Below are 19,252 nucleotides of genomic sequence, written 5' to 3' on the forward strand. Positions count from 1 at the left end.
TATGAGCAGCTATTTTATAGAATATTCCTCAGTTTGAGTTTTAGGGAAAATTGTGAAAAACTTCGAAATGGACTGAAAGATTATCAGGTATCTTCAAAGGAAAACTAGAAGTTTTCTAGTATACCCTTTCAAATTATCCGATTTCTATGTGAGTTCTGAGGCTTTCATTGTATTCATGGATTCATGGTATTTTACAACTCTATAGGTCATATAAAACTGATAGCAATGCAAATGATTTTTTTTTTCCATAGAAATCGCAAATTGAGTCTGGTGGAATGCAACTGATTGCCCCCTGGCTGTTAATGTTTTCAATTTTTTTTGTATATATTTCTAAATGCATATTGGCCATTCCTTATTTTACTGTATATGGGTGAGACTTTGGATTCTTTTTTCTGATTGGTTATAACATCTTACCAGTTCTGTCATTAATTACTGAGATAAATAAAATCTTTAACATATGTTCATTTTATATGTCATGATGATATTTGTCAAAAGACAAAAGCACAACAAATTTAGTTTTGTTAAAGCAAATTAAATATGGCCTGAGGAGGCCTCTCTACTTCTATATTTGAGTCCTTGTGGATGAACTGCAACCTAACTTAAAAGGTAGGCAAGACTGAAAACCTAACTTAAGAGTATGCTCCTGTAACAGTAGTTGATTCTTGGCCAATCCCAGCAGCCGTACTTCAACCAGTCATACACTGCTGAGTGTTCAAACTGTGTTTGAATAAGGCAAATGTGGAACTGTAAGGAATTCAGTTGTTTCTGTATGTCACTTCTGATTTCTGTGTTACTTCCCTTTTTTTGTCTATAAATTTGTTCTGACCATGAGGCATCCCTGGAGTCTCTCTGAATCTACTGTGATTCTGGGGGCTGTCCAATTCATGAATTATTCATTGCTCAGTTAAACCCCTTTAAATTTAACTTGACTGAAGTTTTTCTTTTAACAGTTTAAAGACCTTACTTGGTGTTATTTGCAATTCTAGAATTGGGCAGCACTTCATTCTATAAAATAGAATAAGTGTTCCAATGGGCTAAACGGAGGTTGGTTTTATAGACAAAGGGCTGAAAAAAGCAGAAAAAAGAACAAAAAGTGGATTGGTCATTTTAATGTTAATTTCCTATTAAGGGAGGAATAGGGAAAAAAATAATACAAAAATAACTGGTTGGTCAGCATCAGGCTACTTAGGTTACTTTTTGTTGTTAAAGGCAGAGGGAACTTTATTATTATGCTGACTGAGACTGGTCTGTTTGGGAAATTTGGCTATTGTCTCTCTCTCTCTCCTGATTTCTTGGAAAGTCAGATAACAACTTAGTTTTGGTTTGCTGATGTGGAACTTTAGTACCAGTACTACATTTTGGTTTGGTCTGTTGGGTCTAGTGCAACAGCTTAGTCTAAAACAATGGCCTCCTATAATTTTCATTTAACATACTTTAAAGAAATTTCTCCCTTAATGAGTTTGTGTAATATTTCTTCATGGTTAGATTCAGCTTATGTATTTTTAGGAGGAATACAACAAAAGTGATTTTGTTTCTTTAGTACATCATATCAAAAGGCACATGATGTATATGTCCCATCACCAATTCTGTTAACCTAAATCACTTAAGGAGGTGTCTGCTGGTTTTTCCACTGTACAGTTACTGTTTTCTCTTCTGTAACTTATAAGTATCTTTTGGTGAAAAACTTTGAGAATATATCGGTATCCTATTTCTTACCAAATTTTCATTTACTGATTTTAGCATCCATTGTTGATTCTTGCCTGAATCACTTATTACTACAATGATCTCTAAGTGGTGATTTTCTGTGTTTTTTTCCATACTTTTAATTTATTAATTGGCATTCTACTGTAAGGAAATGCTTTCCCTTTTCTTCCTTTTATATCACTATGGACTTGGGTTTTTATTTTATTCTGTGGATTCTAATGTTTCCATTATTTTTGTATTTATTTTGATGCTCAATTGTTTCAGGGTCAGATTTGGGCAATGGGAACCTCTTCAGGTGGGTTTCTGTGTCATCGCGACATGTCACTATCATTGAGCACTTCCCTTACTTTCTGGCATAGAAAGATGTTTCAGGTTTATATTGTGTTGTTTCTTTCCAGTTCTGGAATCAGCCATTTCTTTAAGGAACTGTAATTTCTTTTGAAATAAAGATCTGGGCATTAGAGATGCTTATTGCTAATATGATAGTAATTATCCCAGGCCATCTCAGCAGATAAAGCACTTTGCTTTTTTCTTTTAACATAGTATTTCTGGAAGTCGCTAGATCAACATTTCTAGAAATGATATTCTTTTAAACAGTTTCATTGCACTTCATTTTGGAAACAAGTCAGAATTTATTCAAACATTTTCCTATGTAAGAGTGTTTAGATTGTTTCCAGTATTTTGCGATTATAAACTATTCTGCAATGAATATTTTATATATATATATATATATATATATGGTTGGAGGTGTATCTTCAGGGCAAATTCTTAGATAGTGGATTGCTAGGTAAAAATTAATGCCTATGTATTTTTGTTAGACAATGCCCAGTTCCCCTCTGAAAGTGTTGTACCAAATTTGTATTCCCAAAACAGTATATAATAGAAGAGTGCCTGTTTACCCAGAACCTCAACATCAGAATGCATTGTTACTTTTTAATTTTAACCGTCTGATAGTATCTCAGTGTAGTTTTAATTTGTATTTCTATCTAAAAGTTAAGGCTGAACATCTTTTCATATGTTTAAGGGCCTTTTAAAAATTTTTTCTTTTAGAGACAGGTCACCCTATGTGGCCTAAGCTAGTCTCTAACTCCTGGCCTCAAGCAATCCTTCTGCCTTGGCATCCCCAAGTACTGGGATTACAGGTGTGGGCCACTGTGCCTGGCCTAGGGTCATTATGAAACTATCTTTTGTTATGAATTTTCTGTTTATATCTTTTTTTTTTTTTTTTGACGGAATCTCGCTCTGTTGCCCAGGCTGGAGTGCAGTGGTACAATCTTGGCTCACTGTAACCTCCACCTCCTGGGTTCAAGCAATTCTCCTGCTTCAGCCTCCCAAGTAGCTGGGACTGCAGGCATGTGCCACCACTCCTGGCTAATTTTTGTATTTTTAGTAGAGACAGGGTTTCACCATGTTAGCCAGGCTGGTCTCGAACTCCTGACCTCAGGCAATCCACTCGCCTTGGCCTCCCAAAGTGCTGGGATTACAGGCGCGAGCCACCATGCCCGACCTCTTTATACCTTTTACACATTTTTCTATCAAGGCTTTGGTCTTTTTTCACATGGTTTTTAAGAGGCTTTTTTTTTTTAATGTAAGGGATATTATCTCTTTATCTACAATATATGTTATTTTCTGTGCGTTGTTTTTTAAATTTTGTAGTGTTTTTGCCATAAACGTTTTAAAACATTTTTATATAGTCAACTCTATCAAATTAAAAAAATTTGCCTCTATTTTGAGTCATATTAGAAAACCTTTCCCTTAAGCCTGCATTATATTGAAATTCACTTGTGTTTTCTTCTAGTTTTCTGTAGTTTCTTTTTTACATTTAGACTCCTGATCCATTTGGAGATTATTATTGTGTATGGTGTAAGATATGGATCTAATTTTACCTTTTCCCAGAAGTCTAACCAATTGTACTAGCACTCTGTTTTTTTATTTTTTTATTTTTATTTTTATTTTTTTTTTGAGATGGAGTCTCATTCTGTTGCCCAGGCTGGAGTGCAGTGGTGCAATCTCAGCTCACGGCAACCTGTGCCTTCTGGGTTCAAGTGACTCTTCTGGCTTAGCCTCCCAAGTAGCTGGGATTACAGGCACGTGCCAACACGCCCGGCTAATTTTTTGTATTTTTAGTAGAGACGGGGTTTCACCGTGTTAGCCAGATGGTCTCGATCTCTTGACCTCGTGATCCGCCCACGTCAGCCTCCAAATGTGCTGGGATTACAGGTGTGATGTACTAGCATTCTTTATTAAAAATTTACCTTTGTGGGCTGGGTGCAGAGGCTCATGCCTGTAATCCCAGCACTTTGGGAGGCCGAGTGGGGGAGATCACGTGGTCAGGAGTTCGAGACCAGCCTGGCCAATATGGTGAAACCCCATCTCTACTAAAAATACAAAAATTATCCAGGCGTGGTGGCATGCACCTGTAGTCGCAGCTACTCGGGAGGCCGAGGCAGAAGAATTGCTTGAACCAGGGAGGCGGAGGTTGGAGTGAGTCGAGATCCGCCACTGCGCTCCAGCCTAGGCAACAGAGCGAGACTACGTCTCAAAAAAAAAAAATTTACCTTTGTGTCATGATTTGAGATGCCACCATCATCATATATTAAATTTCTATTTGAATCTGTTTCTGGACATGATATTATTCCACTGAAGTCTGCTAGTCTATTTATGCACTGATATCTCACTGTTTTCATTACGGAGGCCATATAGTATGTTTTAATGTTTGGTAAGGTTACTCCTCTCTCAAAACAGGGTTTTTTTGTTTTTGTTTTTTCTTTTTTTAGTGTTTTGCCCACTATTGTTACATATTTGTTTTTCTTTTCTTTTTTCTTTTTTTTTTGAGATGGAGTTTCACTGTTATTGCCTGGGCTGGAGTGGAATGGTGCAATCTTGGCTCACCGCAACCTCTGCTTCCCAAGTTTAAGCGATTCTCCTGCCTCAGCCTCCCGAGTAGCTAGGATTACAAGCATGTGCCACCATGCCCAGCTAATTTTGTATTTATACTAGATACGGGGTTTCTCCATGTCGGTCAGGCTGGTCTTGAACTCCTGCCCTCAGGTGATCCGCCTGCCTTGGCTTCCCAAAATGCTTGGATTACAGGCATAAGCCACCGTGCCTGGCTACATATTTGTTTTTCGTAAGGTCTTTTTAGCTAACTTGTCTATCTCCATAAGAAAAGCTTATTGGTATTTTTTGGGAGATTTAGTTGAATTTGTAAATTAACTTTGGGAGAACTACATCTTTATGATGTTGTATCATCTTATCCAAAACAGGGATATCTTTTCATTTCTTTTTTTTTTATTTTATTTGAGATGGAGTCTCGCTCTGTCACCTGTGCTGGAGGCTAGAGTGCAAGTGGCACGATCTTGGCTCACTGCAACCTCCGCCTCCTGGGTTGAAGTGATTCTCCTGCCTCAGCCTCCGGAGTAGCTGGGATTACAGGTGCGTGCCACCATGCCGGGCTAATTTTTTGTATTTTTAGTAGAGATGGTGTTTCACTATGTTGGCAAGGCTGGTCTGGAACTCCTGACCTCGTGATCCACCCGCCTCGGCCTCCCAAAGTGCTGGGATTACAGGCATGAGCCACAGTGCCCAGCCCGTTTCTTTAAGTCTATTTGTCTTTCAAGAATGTTTAAAAACTTTTCTTAAATAGATTTTGCATGTTTATTAAGTTTGTTTGTAAGCATTTAGTGTTTTTCGGTGCTAACATTAAGTATATTTTCTTTACCATTCTAGTCTCTAATTGGTTTTTGTTTTCGCATATGAAGTCTACTGATTTCTGTATATTAATCTTACATCCTGTTACCTTAGTGAATTCTTTTATTATTCAAGTTGGTTTTATCATTACTTCTCTGTGGTTTTCCAGAAATTTACTACTGACATTATAAGGCTTTCTGGGGGAGCATGGCAGGTTGCCTAAGCTGGTCCAAAACTGGTTTGAAAGAGCAGGGAAAGGAGACTGACTTGGGGTTTTTATGATGGTTAGAGGGTAGAGCCAGGGAGAGGATTTCTACATGTGGTTTGGCTGGTGGCAAAAGAGAGGGGCTTTTTTTTTTTTTTATCCCTTTGCTTAATGTTAGGTAGAAAGGGGAAAGAGGGAGAGTTAAGGTCTAAAAGCTGGCAGTAGTCAAACATCAAAAATGGAATCAGACTATTATAGTTTCTGATATATTTGGATAGAGGTCTGCAAAGTCATTTCTTATTTAAAAAAAAGTCTTCTGTTTAGTAGTATTTTCCCTTTGTTATTTTTTTATTTTGTACATTTGTGCTTTATACCCCATATTATTAATTCATTAGCTAATGGCTTATTTTGTTAACTTTTTTCCTAAAACCGCAGGCTTTGAATTTTTAGGTCTGCTGTTTTCTACTCCCCATATCATTACTTTCTGTTCTTATCTTTTTTGTGTCATTCTTTTTGTTTATTTTCTAGCTTATGGAGCTGAGAATTTAGTTTTCTATTATCATTTTTCATTTTTACTGCTAAAGTGTTTAGAGCTATGGAGTTTTCTGACTGCTTTAAATGTATCCCATATATTTTTTATGAGTAGAGCTTTTAATGTTATCATTATTTTTAGATTCTATCTTTCACTTCATTTCCCCTTTCACCCAAGAGTTGTTTAAAAGACACTTAAGAAATTTGCAGGTAGGAAGACCTTTTTGTTATTTTTCTTGTTAATAATTTCTAGTTCTATTGCATTGAGTGTTGTTTGTATTATTTCTACTTTATGGAATTTACTAATGTTTCATTGTAACCAAATATATGATCAGTATTTGTGAATGTTCCATGTACTCTTGAGAAGTTTTATTGCCTATTATCAGGGTAAAATGTTTGATATATGTATACATCCATAAAATTTACTTTATCAAGTTTATTGAGTCTTTTCTCTGTGTTTTTGGACTCCTTGATCTACTAAGGTGTCTTATAATCTCTTATTATTAATGTATTTCTACCTGTATTTCCTTACATTGCCTTATAGTTTTGCCTTATACAAGTAATTACTGTTTCATTTGGGATATTTCTTAACTGCCATATCTTCATTTTGATTTGTGGCTCTCAGCATTAAGAAATATCCTTCTGGTAGGCTGAGGCAGGAGGATCACTTGAAGCCAGAAGTTTGAGACCAGCCTAGGCAACATAGTGAGACTATGCCTCTACAAAAAATTAAAAAATATTTTAGCTAGGCATGGCAGCATGCCTCTGTAGTTCTGCTGAGGCTGAGACCACAGGATTGCCTGAGCCCAGGAGTTCTAGGCTGCAGCGAGCTGTGATCATGCCACTGCCCATTGAACTTTAGCCTGGGCAACAGAGCGAGTCCCTGTCTCTCACTCTCTAAAGAAAGGTATCCTTCTATGCACATTTAATGTGTAAGCTTAAATTCTACAATTTTGATCAGGATTACTACTTGTTTTCTTATTGTTTTCATTTGCCTATAATACCTTTGCCCATTTCTTGATATTTAGTCTTTCGGAATCACCTTGTTTTAGTTATGTGTCTAGTATTCAGCATAATACATTCAGTCCTATTTTAGGAGCAAAATTGCAAATCTTTATGTTTTAATAGTTGAGGCTCATTCACATTTATTAATGTGACTAATATGTTTGATTTCAGTTCTGTCATATTATTTTATACAGGTTGAGTATCCCTTATCCAAAATGTTTGAGACTAGAAGTTTTTCAGATTTCAGATTTATTGGATTTTGGAATATTTACAGATACATAATGAGATATCTTGGGGATAGCACCCAAATCTCAACATGAAATTTATTTGTTTCATATATGCTTTATTCACATAGCATGAAGGTAGTTTTATACAATATTTTAAATAATTTTATTTATGAAAGTTTGTGTTAAATACTTAAATGTGGAATTTTCCACTTATAACGTCATGTCTGTGTTTAAAAAGCTTCAAATGTTGGAATGATTTGGATTTTGAAATTTTGAATTAGGGATGCTCAACCTGTAATTATATACTATGATACATTTTATGTTTTTCTTTATCTACCAGATATTTTTCTTTTCTCCTTTAGTTTTGAAATTTCTGTGGTATTTAAGATTTATATTTTTGTTTTATTGGTTACCTTTGTACTTATATTTTTAAAACACCCTTAGAAAATAGGGGAATATTTTCTTATTTAACTTCTACTATCTGCTTTGTCAGTTTTTTTTTTCCCAGTGGTGGCTGTGGAAAAGCACTAATATTTTATGTCATTCTATCTCAAATCCAGACAAATAACCTCAGTTGTTTCAACAAACTTCTCTATAAAATAGAAGAAGCTGGGCAGAGAGCAGCAAGATTTATCAACAGCATCATTAAAATTACCCAGTGCACTAACATTACTAACTCTCCTGACACAAGCTAAACACTTAATTACCTACCATCTCTCATTGCTTGTGATGTATTCTTTTTTTGTTGTTGTTGTTGAGATGGAGTTTCGCTCTTGTTGCCCAGGCTGGAGTGCAATGGCGTGGCCTCTGCTCACTGCAACCTCCACCTGGGCCTGTAATCCCAGCTTGTGATGTATTCTTATTCACCTGCTACAGACTGGAAATGATATTGAACCCAGGAACTAAGATATAATCATAACTACCATTTATTAAACACATACTTCATGCCAATGCCGGGCTGGACACTGTTCCAAATGACCTTATTAATCTTCCCAACAAATCTATGGGATACATGTTTCTATCCTATTTAAAGGTGAATGAGATTAATGAATTTCATCATGTGTAGAGAACAGTTTTAAGCCCAGGTCTACCTGACTGCACAGGCCCTGTTCTTTGTTTTTGTTTGTTTGTTTAATAATATCCTTGTATATGCCTGTACTATAACTTAAAAAAAATCATTGCTTTGTCAGTTTTTTTTGGTATCTTTTAACTTTTACCTCTTGCCTATTTAGTAATCAATGAGCTTATTCTACTTTCCTCTTTTTCTTTCCTACACTTCACGTTTTTTAATAGGTGGACTTTTTCTTTCTAGTAGTAGTTTTAGATTAATCTTAGTTTTGGTGGCTCCCTTCTTTTCTCTTTATTTTACTCAATTTTCCCTTCCTCCCCCTCTTCCCCTCCCCTCTCCCTCCCTCCCTCCCTCCCTTCCTTCCTTCCTCTTTCATTCTTTCCTTTTTTTCCAAAGACAAGGTCTCATGTTGCCCAGGCTAGAGTGCAGTGGCTACTCGCAGGCAGGATCTTGCCGTTGATCAGTGCGGCAGTTTTGACCTGCTCCATTTCCCTCCTAGGTTGGTTTACTCCTCCTTAGGCAACGTGATAATCCCTTGGCCCCCACAGGTCACCTTACTGAAGCCCAACTTAGTGCAGACACCTGGACAGCGTAGCGCACCACAGCCCAGAACTTCTAGGCTCAAGCGATCCTTCTGCCTTAGCCTCCAGAGTAGCTGGAACTATAGGCACACCCAGGGCGTCCGGCTTTTTTGCTTAATTTTTGTTTCACTATGTTTTGTAGTTCACTAATGTTTTGTAGTTCACTATGGTCTTCTTTTCTCCCTTCTTCTTTTTTCCCCCTATTATAGATAACTTAAAGTTTGGCATTTCGTCTTCTAGTTATACTGAAGACAAAGTTTTTGTATACTTTTATTTGTTCTTGTTTTGTTTTTTGAGGATGTATAGAGAAAGATTTAGGCAGCCGCATCTACCAGGTAGTCCAGTAGATGTATTTTGAGTGATATGCTAGCGATATCAGTTATTGTCTCCCTGCTGCAATCTTGTGTTCTCATCCACAGCCTCTGCTGAAGGAGTAAACACAAGTGACCATATTTGTAACTAAAACAAGTGAGCTTATTTTTACTAAATGACCTCACCCTTTGGCCACAGATGAATTTATCTTTCCTGTATGGATACAGGACCTAAACTCTGCCAAGCTGATTATATCTTTTGAGAATTTGAACGAAAGGACACAGAAACGTAATCAGTTAGTATAGGACGCTGGAGCTGTTAAGTCTTGTAGAGTCAAGGCCACAGTGTCATGAAAACTGAAGGTATGGAGGAGCAGAAACTAAGAGGTTCACAGAGGTAGGTGGAATGCCCAGTACTGAGCAGAGAGAAGTTTATAATGGTGTCTTTGGAGCAACAAGAGAATGAGGCAGGAAGAGAGCCAAAGAAACTAGTATAAACAGTTTCTGATGACTATTCAATTCCCAAGAGACGAGCTTGAATAACTTCCAACAATATTCAACATATTTTTCTATTATTTTATTACATTTTCTTGAGGTTTTTTGGGTGCGGGTCTCTGTTTCTTAAGTAATTAATTTCCTGAATATATTAGGCTTTAATAAATGTTTATCATCCTGGTGTTATTACCCAGATACAATATGATGTGGGACTACAAATAATGAGGGCTATTCACAGAATTGACTTGAGATAATTTGAGAGTATCAAGTTATTAAATATATTACAAGAATTTTGGATCTGGAAGGGACCTATGAGGAATATCTAGTTCAAATTCTCAAATTTTAGAGAAGAGAGGCCAAGAGAAAATGATTTGCCGAACTTTGACATTGAATTAGAGGTCTCATTAGAATTAGAACTGTGGTTTCCTGATACCCAGTCTAGTCTTCATTTGACTACATGTTCTGAGTTAGACAGTATAACCCCCCAAATTCATATCTACTTGAAACTGCAGAATATGACCTTATTTGGACTAGCATCTTTGCAAATGTAATGAATTAAGATGAGGTCATACTCAATTAGAGTGGATGGACTTTAATCCAATATGACTGGTGTCCTTACAAGAAGGAAAAACAGACAGAATGCCATGTGATGACACGGCAGAGATTAGAGTAATAAAGCTGTAAGCCAAGGAACACCAAGGATTGACGGCTGCTACCAGAAGGTAGAAAGAGGCAGGGAAGAAATGATTCTCCTCTACAGCTTTCAGAGGTACTACTGACCTCTGATTTTAGACTTCTGGCTGCAGAATTGTGATTATAAATCTCTGTTGTGTTAAGCCATCCAGTTTATAGTTCTTCGTTATGACAGCCTTAGGAAACCAAATATACTACCGCATGGTACACTTTTAATGTAAAGAGATTCTTCCCTGAATGTCACCAAAAAAGTATACAGAAACTACATTCTTCAAAAGGGAAGAAAATAGCTTTTTCTGTTGGGTATATCAATCTTAACTTTTAAATTCTTCAGTGTGCTTAGCTATACTTTTGTGCCATTTAGAGATTACAGTATTGTTCATCTTGGGATTTTCAAGGAAGTATGTCACTAGGAAATTTTGCTTTTATTCTTTTAAGGAATAATTAATGGTGGCAGGCATATGGAGTGTGTGTGTGTGTGTGTGTGTGTGTGTATGTATGTGTGTGTATGTTATGTTACGGATTTTCTGTTATATGATATTCTGAAATATTGTACTTTTATTTTCAGGTTACTGAAGCTAAAGGAGATGTTTAACTCCAAGTTTGGATCTATTCCCAAGTTTTATGTTCGAGCACCAGGAAGAGTCAACATAATAGGTATTTCAAAAGTTCCTTCTCTTAATTTTTTTCTTCATCCTTTGGTAAGATCTAAATTTTTAAAAATATATTTCTTTCTTAATTTTTCCCAAAATAGAATATTTCACATGTATCTACTAATAGTAAGATGTGCCTTTGCATAAGGAACACACTTTACTTTTATCTTTCCCAATCCATGTTATTAGTATTGTTCATTTGTTTTTTAAATGTATTAATTTGTTGAAACCAAGTTGTTAATATTGTTTTCATAAAAAATGAAAATATTTTTCTAGGCCACAGGTTAAAATTTTAGACTGTGGTAAGTAGTTTTGATGGTTTTATATTTACTCACTGGGTTAGAGGAGCACAGGGAAACCTTAAAATTCCTTGCTACTAAAAGTGTGGTCCAGAATTTGCAGCCCTTCTAGATGAATTTATCTTTTGTTTATCCTGTGAAGTACTTTGAATTTTACTACTTTTTAGTGGTAAATAACACAACCTTTCAACATTTTGTTTACTATCATTTTATCAATGTCCTTATATATAATAATTGACATAGTTGTACTTAGACTACATACCATTTGTATCTTTTTTTCATTTAATATATCATAAATATTTCCATGTATCTATTTCCATTTTCTGCTGGTATAACAGAATTCCACAGATGGGGTAATTTATCAACAATAGAAGTTTATTTGGCTCGTGATTCTGGAGGCAGAGAAGTTCAATATCATGGTACTCACATCTGGTGATGGCCTTCTTACTGTGTTATTCTCTTTTTTTTCTGAGATGGAGTTTTGCTCTTATTGCCCAGGCTGGTGTGCAATGGTGCAGTCTCGGCTCACTGCAACCTCTGCCTCCCGGGTTCAAGTGATTCTCCTGCCTCAGCCTCCCGAGTAGCTGGGATTACAGGCATGTGCCACCATGCCTGGCTAATTTTTTGTATTTTTAGTAGAGACAGGGTTTCTCCATGTTGGTCAGGCTGGTCTCGAACTCCCGATCTCAGGTGATCCACCTGCCTCAGCCTCCCAAAGTGCTGGGATTACAGGCATGAGCCACCGTGCCTGGCCTTCTTATTGAGTTATTCTATGGTGGAAGGGCAAGAGGGCAAGAGATCATGCAAGACATAGAAAGCCATGTGTGCTGAACTTCATCCTTCGATCAGGAACCCACTCCTGAGGTCACTAACCCACTCCGGAGATAGTGGCATTAATCTGTTCCTGAGGGGAGAGCTCTCATGATCTAATCACCTCTTAAAGGTCCCACCTCTTAATATTGTCACAATGGCAATTAAATTTCAGTATGAGTTTTGGAGGAGACATTCAAACCACAGCACTGTGGTTCTGTATAGTGCTCATAATTATTTTAATGACTTGATGATAGCTTACTAAATTAATAGAATTTATTTAACAATTTTCTCTTTTTGTTTATACTATTATAGCAGGTAATTTCATAAAAAGGATACCTTAGTTTCATTTTATCATTTTATTATTTCCAATGAGTATTACTTTTTTGGTTTGTTTTCAAGGATGGAAACTAGAAGTTGTAGAATAGAGGATGTACTCCCTTTCGTAAGATTTAGTAAGTTGCTCATTTTCCACAAAAAGATACTGAACTTACAAGTACAGGCTTGTAAAGGTCCCTGACTTAATGATGGCTCAACTTATGACTGTTTTGACTTTTTTTTTTTTTTTTTGAGATGGAGTTTTGTTCTGTCACCCAGGCTGCAGTACAGTGGCTCCATCTCGGCTCACTGCAACCTCTGCCTCCTGGGTTCAAGTGGTTCTCCTGCCTCAGCCTCCCAAGTAGCTGGGACTATAGGTGTGCACCACCACACCTGATTAATTTTTGTATTTTTAGTAGAGATGGGATCTCATCATATTGGCCCGACTGGTCTCGAACTCCTGACCTCAAGTGATCCACCTGCCTTGGCCTCCCAAAGTGCTGAGATTACAGGCGTGAGCCTCCACACCTGGCCTCTTGTGTCTGTTAACTGACCTCTCCCTACCTGCCCTTGCTGCCCTCACTACATGTTATCCTTCCCAGCCTCTAGTAACCATTAATTTATCCTCTATTTTTATGAGATCAACTCTTTTAGCTTCCATATATGAGTGAGAACATGAGGTATGTATCTTTCTGTGCCTGACTTATTTCACTTAACATAATGTCCTCTAAGCTCATCCATGTTGCTGTGAATAACAGGATTTCACTCTTTTAGGTGGCTGAATAGTATTCCATTGCACACATACACCACATTTTAAAAATCCATTCATCTGTGAATGGACATTTATGTTGATTCTGTATCTTGACTATTGTGAATAGTTTTGCAATAAACAAGAGAGCCACATATCTCTTTGACATACTGATGTCCTTTTCTTTGGATATATACCTAGTAATGGGATTGCTGGATCATATGGTGGTTCTATTTTTAGTTTTTTGAGGAGCCTTCATACTGTTTTTCCATATGGCTATACTAATTTACTTTCCCACCAACAGTGTAGAAGAATTCTTATTTCTCTGCATTCTCTCTAACACTTATTATTTTTTGTCTTTTTGATAATAGTCATCCTAACTGAAATGAGATAATATCTCCTGGTGGTTTTGATTTCCATTTTCCTGATTATTAGTGATGTTGAGCATTTTTCTATGATTGTAAGTCATTTGTATGTCTTCTTTTTAGAAATGTCTATTTAGATCATTTGCCAATTTTTATTTTATTTTATTTTATTAATTTATTTATTTTGAGACAGAGTCTCTCTCTGTTGCCCAGGCTGGAGTGCAGTGGCACGATCTGGGCTCACTGCAACCTCCACCTCCTGGGTTCGAGCAATTCTCCTACCTCGGCCTCCCGAGTAGCTGGGACTACAGGCACGTGCCACCATGCCCAGCTAATTTTTGTATTGTTAGTAGAGATGGGGTTTCACCATGTTGGCCAGGATGGTCTTGAACTCCTGACCTCAGATGATCTGCCCACTTTGGCCTCCCAAAGTGCTGGGATTACAGGTGTGAGCCACCACACCCAGACCATTTGCCAATTTTTTAATTGGAATATTTGTTTTACTACTGTTAAGTTTTTTATATATTCTGGAGATTAATTCCTTGTTCGGTGAATAGTTTACAAATATTTTATCCCTTTCAACAGGTTGTCTCTTCACTCTATTGGAAGGTTTCCTTTGCTGTGCAGAAGCTTTTTAGTTTGATATAATTTTATTTGTCTATTTTTGTTTCTTTGCCTGTGCTTTTATAGTCTTATTCATAAAATCTTTGCCTAGACCAATGTCTTGAAGTGTTTCCTTTATGTTTTCTTCTAGTAGTTTCATAGTTTCAGTTCTGATGTTTAAGTCTTTAATCCATTTTAAATTCATTTTTATAAATGGTGAGATATTGGGGCCTATTTTTATTCTTTTGCATATGGATATCTAGTTTTTCCATCACCATTTATTAAACAGATTGTCCTTTTCCCTATGAATGAAAGTAACTTTGTTGAAAATCATTTGGCCTTGGCCAGGCATGGTGGCTCACACTTGTAATCCCAGCACTTTAGGAAGCCGAGGAGGGTGGATCACTTGAGGTCAGGAGTTTGAAAGCAGCCTGGCCAACATCATGAAACCTCGTCTCTGCTAAAAATACAAAAATTAGCTGGGTGTGGTGGCACACACCTGTAATCCCAGCTATGCAGGGGGCTGAGGCACGAGAATCTCTTGAATCTGGGAGGCGGAGGCTGCAGTGAGCCGAGATCAAACCACTACTGCACTCCAGCAGGATTCTGTCTCAAAAAAAAAAAAAAAAAAAAAAAAAAAAGAAAATCAGTTGGCCGTAAATACATGGATTTAGCTCTGGGTTCTCTATTCTGTTCTATTGGTCTGTATGTCTGTTTTTACGCCCAAACCATAGTATTACTATAGCTTTGTAGTATATTTGAAGTCAGATAGTGTGATGCCTCCAGCTTTTCTTTTCTTCTTCTTCTTCTTTTATTTTTTTTTTTGGCTCAGGATTGCTTTGGTTATTTGGGGTCTTTTGTGGTTCCATACAAATTTTAGAATTTTTTTTTTATTTCTGTGAAGAATGTCATTGGTATCATACGAGGAATTGCATTGAATCTGTAGTAGTATGGTCATTTTAACAATATTAATTCTTCCAGTCCAAGAATGTGGGATGTCTTTCCATTTTTTTGTATCCTCTTCAATTTCTTTCATCAGTGTTTTATTGTTTTCATTGTACAGGTCTTTTATCACCTTGGTTAAATTTATTCCTAGATATTCATTTTTTTTAGCTATTTCAAATGGGATTGCTTGCTTGATTTCTTTTTCAGGTAGTCTGTTATTGGTGTATAGAAACACTAGTGATTTTTAAAATTTTTTCAAAGTACTTTTATTTATTATTTTAAAATCTTATTTTTCCATAAGTTATTGGGGTACAGGTGGTATTTGGTTACATGAATATGTTTTTTAGTGGTGATTTGTGAGATTTTGGTGTACCCATCACCCAAGCAGCATACACTGCACTGTATTTGTAGTCTTCTATCCCGCGCTCCCCTCCCACTCTTCCTCGCAAGTCCCCGATGTCCATTACCTAATTCTTATGCTTTTGCATCCTCATAGCTTAGCCCCCACATATCAGTAAGAGCATACAATGTTTGGTTTTCCATTTCTGAGTTATTTAACTTAGAATAATAGTCTCCAGTCTCATCCAGGTCACTGCAAATACTGTTAATTCATTCCTTTTTATGGCTGCATAGTATTCCATTGTATATATACCACAGTTTCTTTATCCACTCGTTGATTGATGGGCATTTGGGTTGGTTCCACGATTGGGTTGGTTCCATAATACCAATGACATATAGTGGCAATTGTGAATTGTGCCACTATAAACATGCGTGTGCACATATCTTTTTCAAATAATGACTTCTTTTCCTCTGAGTAGATACCCATTAGTGGGATTGCTGGATCAAATGGTAGTTCTACTTTTAGTTCTTTAAGGAATCTCCACACTGTTTTCCATAGCAGCTGTACTACTTTACATTCCCAACAGCAGTGTAGAAGTGTTCCCTGTTCACCACATCCACACCAACATCTACTCTTTTTTGATTTTTTGATTATGGCCATTCTTGCAGGAGTGAGGTGGTATCACATTGTGGTTTTGATTTGCATTTCCCTGATCATTAGTGATGTTGAGCATTTTTCCATATGTTTGTTGGCCATTTCTATATCTTCCTTTGAGAATTGTCTATTCGTGTCCTTAGCCCACTCTTTGAATGGGATGGTTTGTTTTTTTCTTACTGATTTGTTTGAGTTCATTGTAGATTCTGGACATTAGTCCTTTGTCAAATGTATAGATTGTGAAGATTTTCTCCAACTCTGTAGGTTGTCTTTTTACTCTGCTGACTGTTCCTTTTGCCATGCAAAAGCTCTTTAGTTTAATTAGGTCCCAGCTGTTTATCTTTGCTTTTATTGCATTTGCTTTTGGGTTCTTGGTCACGAAATCCTTGCCTAAGCCAATGTCTAGAAGGGTTTATCCAATGTTATCTGCTAGAATTTTTTTAGTTTCATATCTTAGGTTTAAGTCCTTAATCCATTTTGAGTTGATTTTTGTGTAAGGTGAGAGATGGGGATCCAGTTTCATTCTCCCACATGTGGCTAGCCAATTATCCCCGCACAATTTGTTGAAAAGGGTGTCCTTTCCCCACTTTTTGATTTTGTTTGCTTTGTTGAAGATCAGTTGGCTATAAGTATTTGGGTTTATTTGTGGGTTCTCTATTTTGTTCCATTGGTCTACGTGCCTATTTTTATACTAGTACCATGCTGTTTTGGTTGACTATGGCCTAATGGTATAGTTTGAAATCAGGTAGTGTGGTGCCTCCAGATTTGTTTCTTTTTGCTTAGTCTTGTTTTTGCTATGCAGGCTCTTTTTTGGTTCCATATGAATTTTTATTTATTTATTTATTATTATTATACTTTTTTAGGGTACATGTGCACAATGTGCAGGTTAGTTACATATGTATGGTTCCATATGAATTTTATAATTGTTTTTTCTAAGTCTGTGAAGAATGATGGTGGTATTTTGATGGGGACTGCATTGAATTTGTAGATTGCTTTTGGCAGTATGGTCATTTTCACAATATTGATTCTACCCATCCATGAGCATGGGATGTGTTTCCATTTGTTTGTGTTGTCTATGATTTCTTTCAGCAGTGTTTTGTAGTTTTCCTTGTAGAGGTCTTTTGACTCCTTTGTTAGGTATATTCCTGAGTATTTTATTTTATTTTTTATTTATTTATTTTTTTGCAGCTATTGTAAAAGGGGTTGAGTTCTTCATTTGATTCTCTGGTCGCTGTTGGTATATAGAAGAGCTATATTTGTGTACATTAATCTTGTATCTGGAAACTTTGCTGAATTCTTTTATCATTTCCAGGAGCTTTCTGAAGGAGTCCATAGGGTTTTCAAGGTAAACGATCATATCATCAGCAAACAGTGACAATTTGACTTCCTCTTTACCAATTTGAATGCCTTATATTTCTTTCTCTTGTCTGATTGCTCTGGCTAGGACCTCCAGTACCATGTTGAAAAGGAGTGGTGAGAGTGGGCATCTTAGTCTTGTCCCAGTTCTCAGAGGGAATGCTTTCAACTTTACCTCATTCAATATTATGTTGGCTTTGGGTCTGTCATAGATGGCTTTTATTACATTAAGGTATGTCCCTTTTATGTCAATTTTGCTGAGAGTCTTAATCATAAAGCTTGCTGGATTTTGTCGAATGCTTTTTCTGCATCTATTGAGATGATCATGTGATTTTTGTTTTCAATTCTGTTTATGTGGTGTATCACATTTATAGACTTGCCTATGTTAAACCATCCCTGCATCCCTGGTGTGAAACCCACTTGATCATGGTAGATTAACTTTTTGATATGTTGTTGGATTTGGTTAGCTGGGATTTTGTTAAGGATTTTAGCATCTATGTTCATCAAGGATATTGAACTGTAGTTTTCTTTCTTGGTTATGTCCTTTCCTGGTTTTGATATTAGGGTGATGCTGGCTTCATAAAATGAATTTGTAAAATGAATTCGGAAAGGTTCCTTCTTTCTCTGTCTTGTGGAATGCTGTGAAAAGGATTGGTTTCAATTCTTCTTTGAATGTCTGATAGAGTTCTGCTGTGAATCTGTCTGGTCCTGTACTTTTTTTTTGTTGGTAATTTTTAAATTACCATTTAAATCTCGCTGCTTGTGATTGGTCTGTTCAGGGTATCTAATTCTTCCTGATTTAAGCTAGGAGGGTTGTCTTTTTCCAGGAATTTATCCATCTATTCTAGGTTTTCTAGTTTACTCATGTAAAGGTGTTCATAGTAGCCTTGAATGATCTTTTGTATTTCAGTGGTATCAATTGTAATATCTCCTCTTTTGTTTCTTAGTGAGGTTATTTGGATTTTCTCTCTTCTTTTCTTGGGTTAATCTTGCTAATGGTCTATCCATTTTCTTTTCTTTTTTTGAGACGGAGTCTCGCTTTTGTCACCCAGGCTGGAGTGCAGAGGTGCGATCTCAGCTCACTGCAATGTCCACCACCCAGGTTCAAGCTTCTCCTGCCTCAGCCTGAGTAGCTAGGATTACAGGCATCCACCACCATGCCCAGCTAATTTTTGTACTTTTAGTAGAGACGAGATTTCACCATGTTGGTCAGGCTGGTCTTGAACTCCTGACCTCAGGTGGTCCACCCGCCTCAGCCTCCCAAAGTGCTGGGATTACAGGCGTGAGTCACTGCACCGGCCCAATTTTATCTTTTCAAAGACCCATCTTTTTGTTTCATTTACCTTTTGTATTTTGTTTGTTTGTTTGTTTCAATTTCACTTAGTTCTGCTCTGATCTTGGTTATTTCCTTTCTTCTGCTGTGTTTGGGTTTAGTTTGTTCTTGTTTCTTTAGTTTGTTGAGGTGTGATCTTAGATTGTCTGTTTGTGCTCTTTCAGACTTTTTGATGTAGGTGTTTAGGGCTATGAACTTTCCTCTTAGCACTGCCTTAGCTGTATCCCAGAGGTTTTGATAGGTTGTGTCATTATTGTCATTCAGTTCAAAGAAGTTTTAAATTTCCATCTGGATCTCATTTTTGACTCAATGCTCAT

At 36.8% G+C, this 19,252-nt stretch overlaps 1 protein-coding gene across 10 annotated transcripts in view; it reads left to right on the forward strand.

Annotated features, from left to right (window-relative positions):
* GALK2 (galactokinase 2) overlaps positions 1-19,252 on the forward strand; it is a 175,114-nt gene that overhangs the window by 33,647 nt on the left and 122,215 nt on the right. For 9 of the 10 annotated variants that reach the window (XM_008956851.4, XM_055098569.2, XM_055098568.2 and 6 more), the window contains exon 2: positions 11,080-11,168. In XM_008956851.4, coding sequence (XP_008955099.3) covers positions 11,080-11,168 — 89 coding nt within the window. Of the gene's footprint in view, positions 1-5,009; positions 5,140-11,079; positions 11,169-19,252 lie in introns of those variants that run through there. The other variant, XM_024925598.4, reaches the window with a different exon arrangement.

Source organism: Pan paniscus, chromosome 16 (assembly GCF_029289425.2).
Source record: "Pan paniscus chromosome 16, NHGRI_mPanPan1-v2.0_pri, whole genome shotgun sequence".
Taxonomy (NCBI): Eukaryota; Metazoa; Chordata; class Mammalia; order Primates; family Hominidae; genus Pan; species Pan paniscus.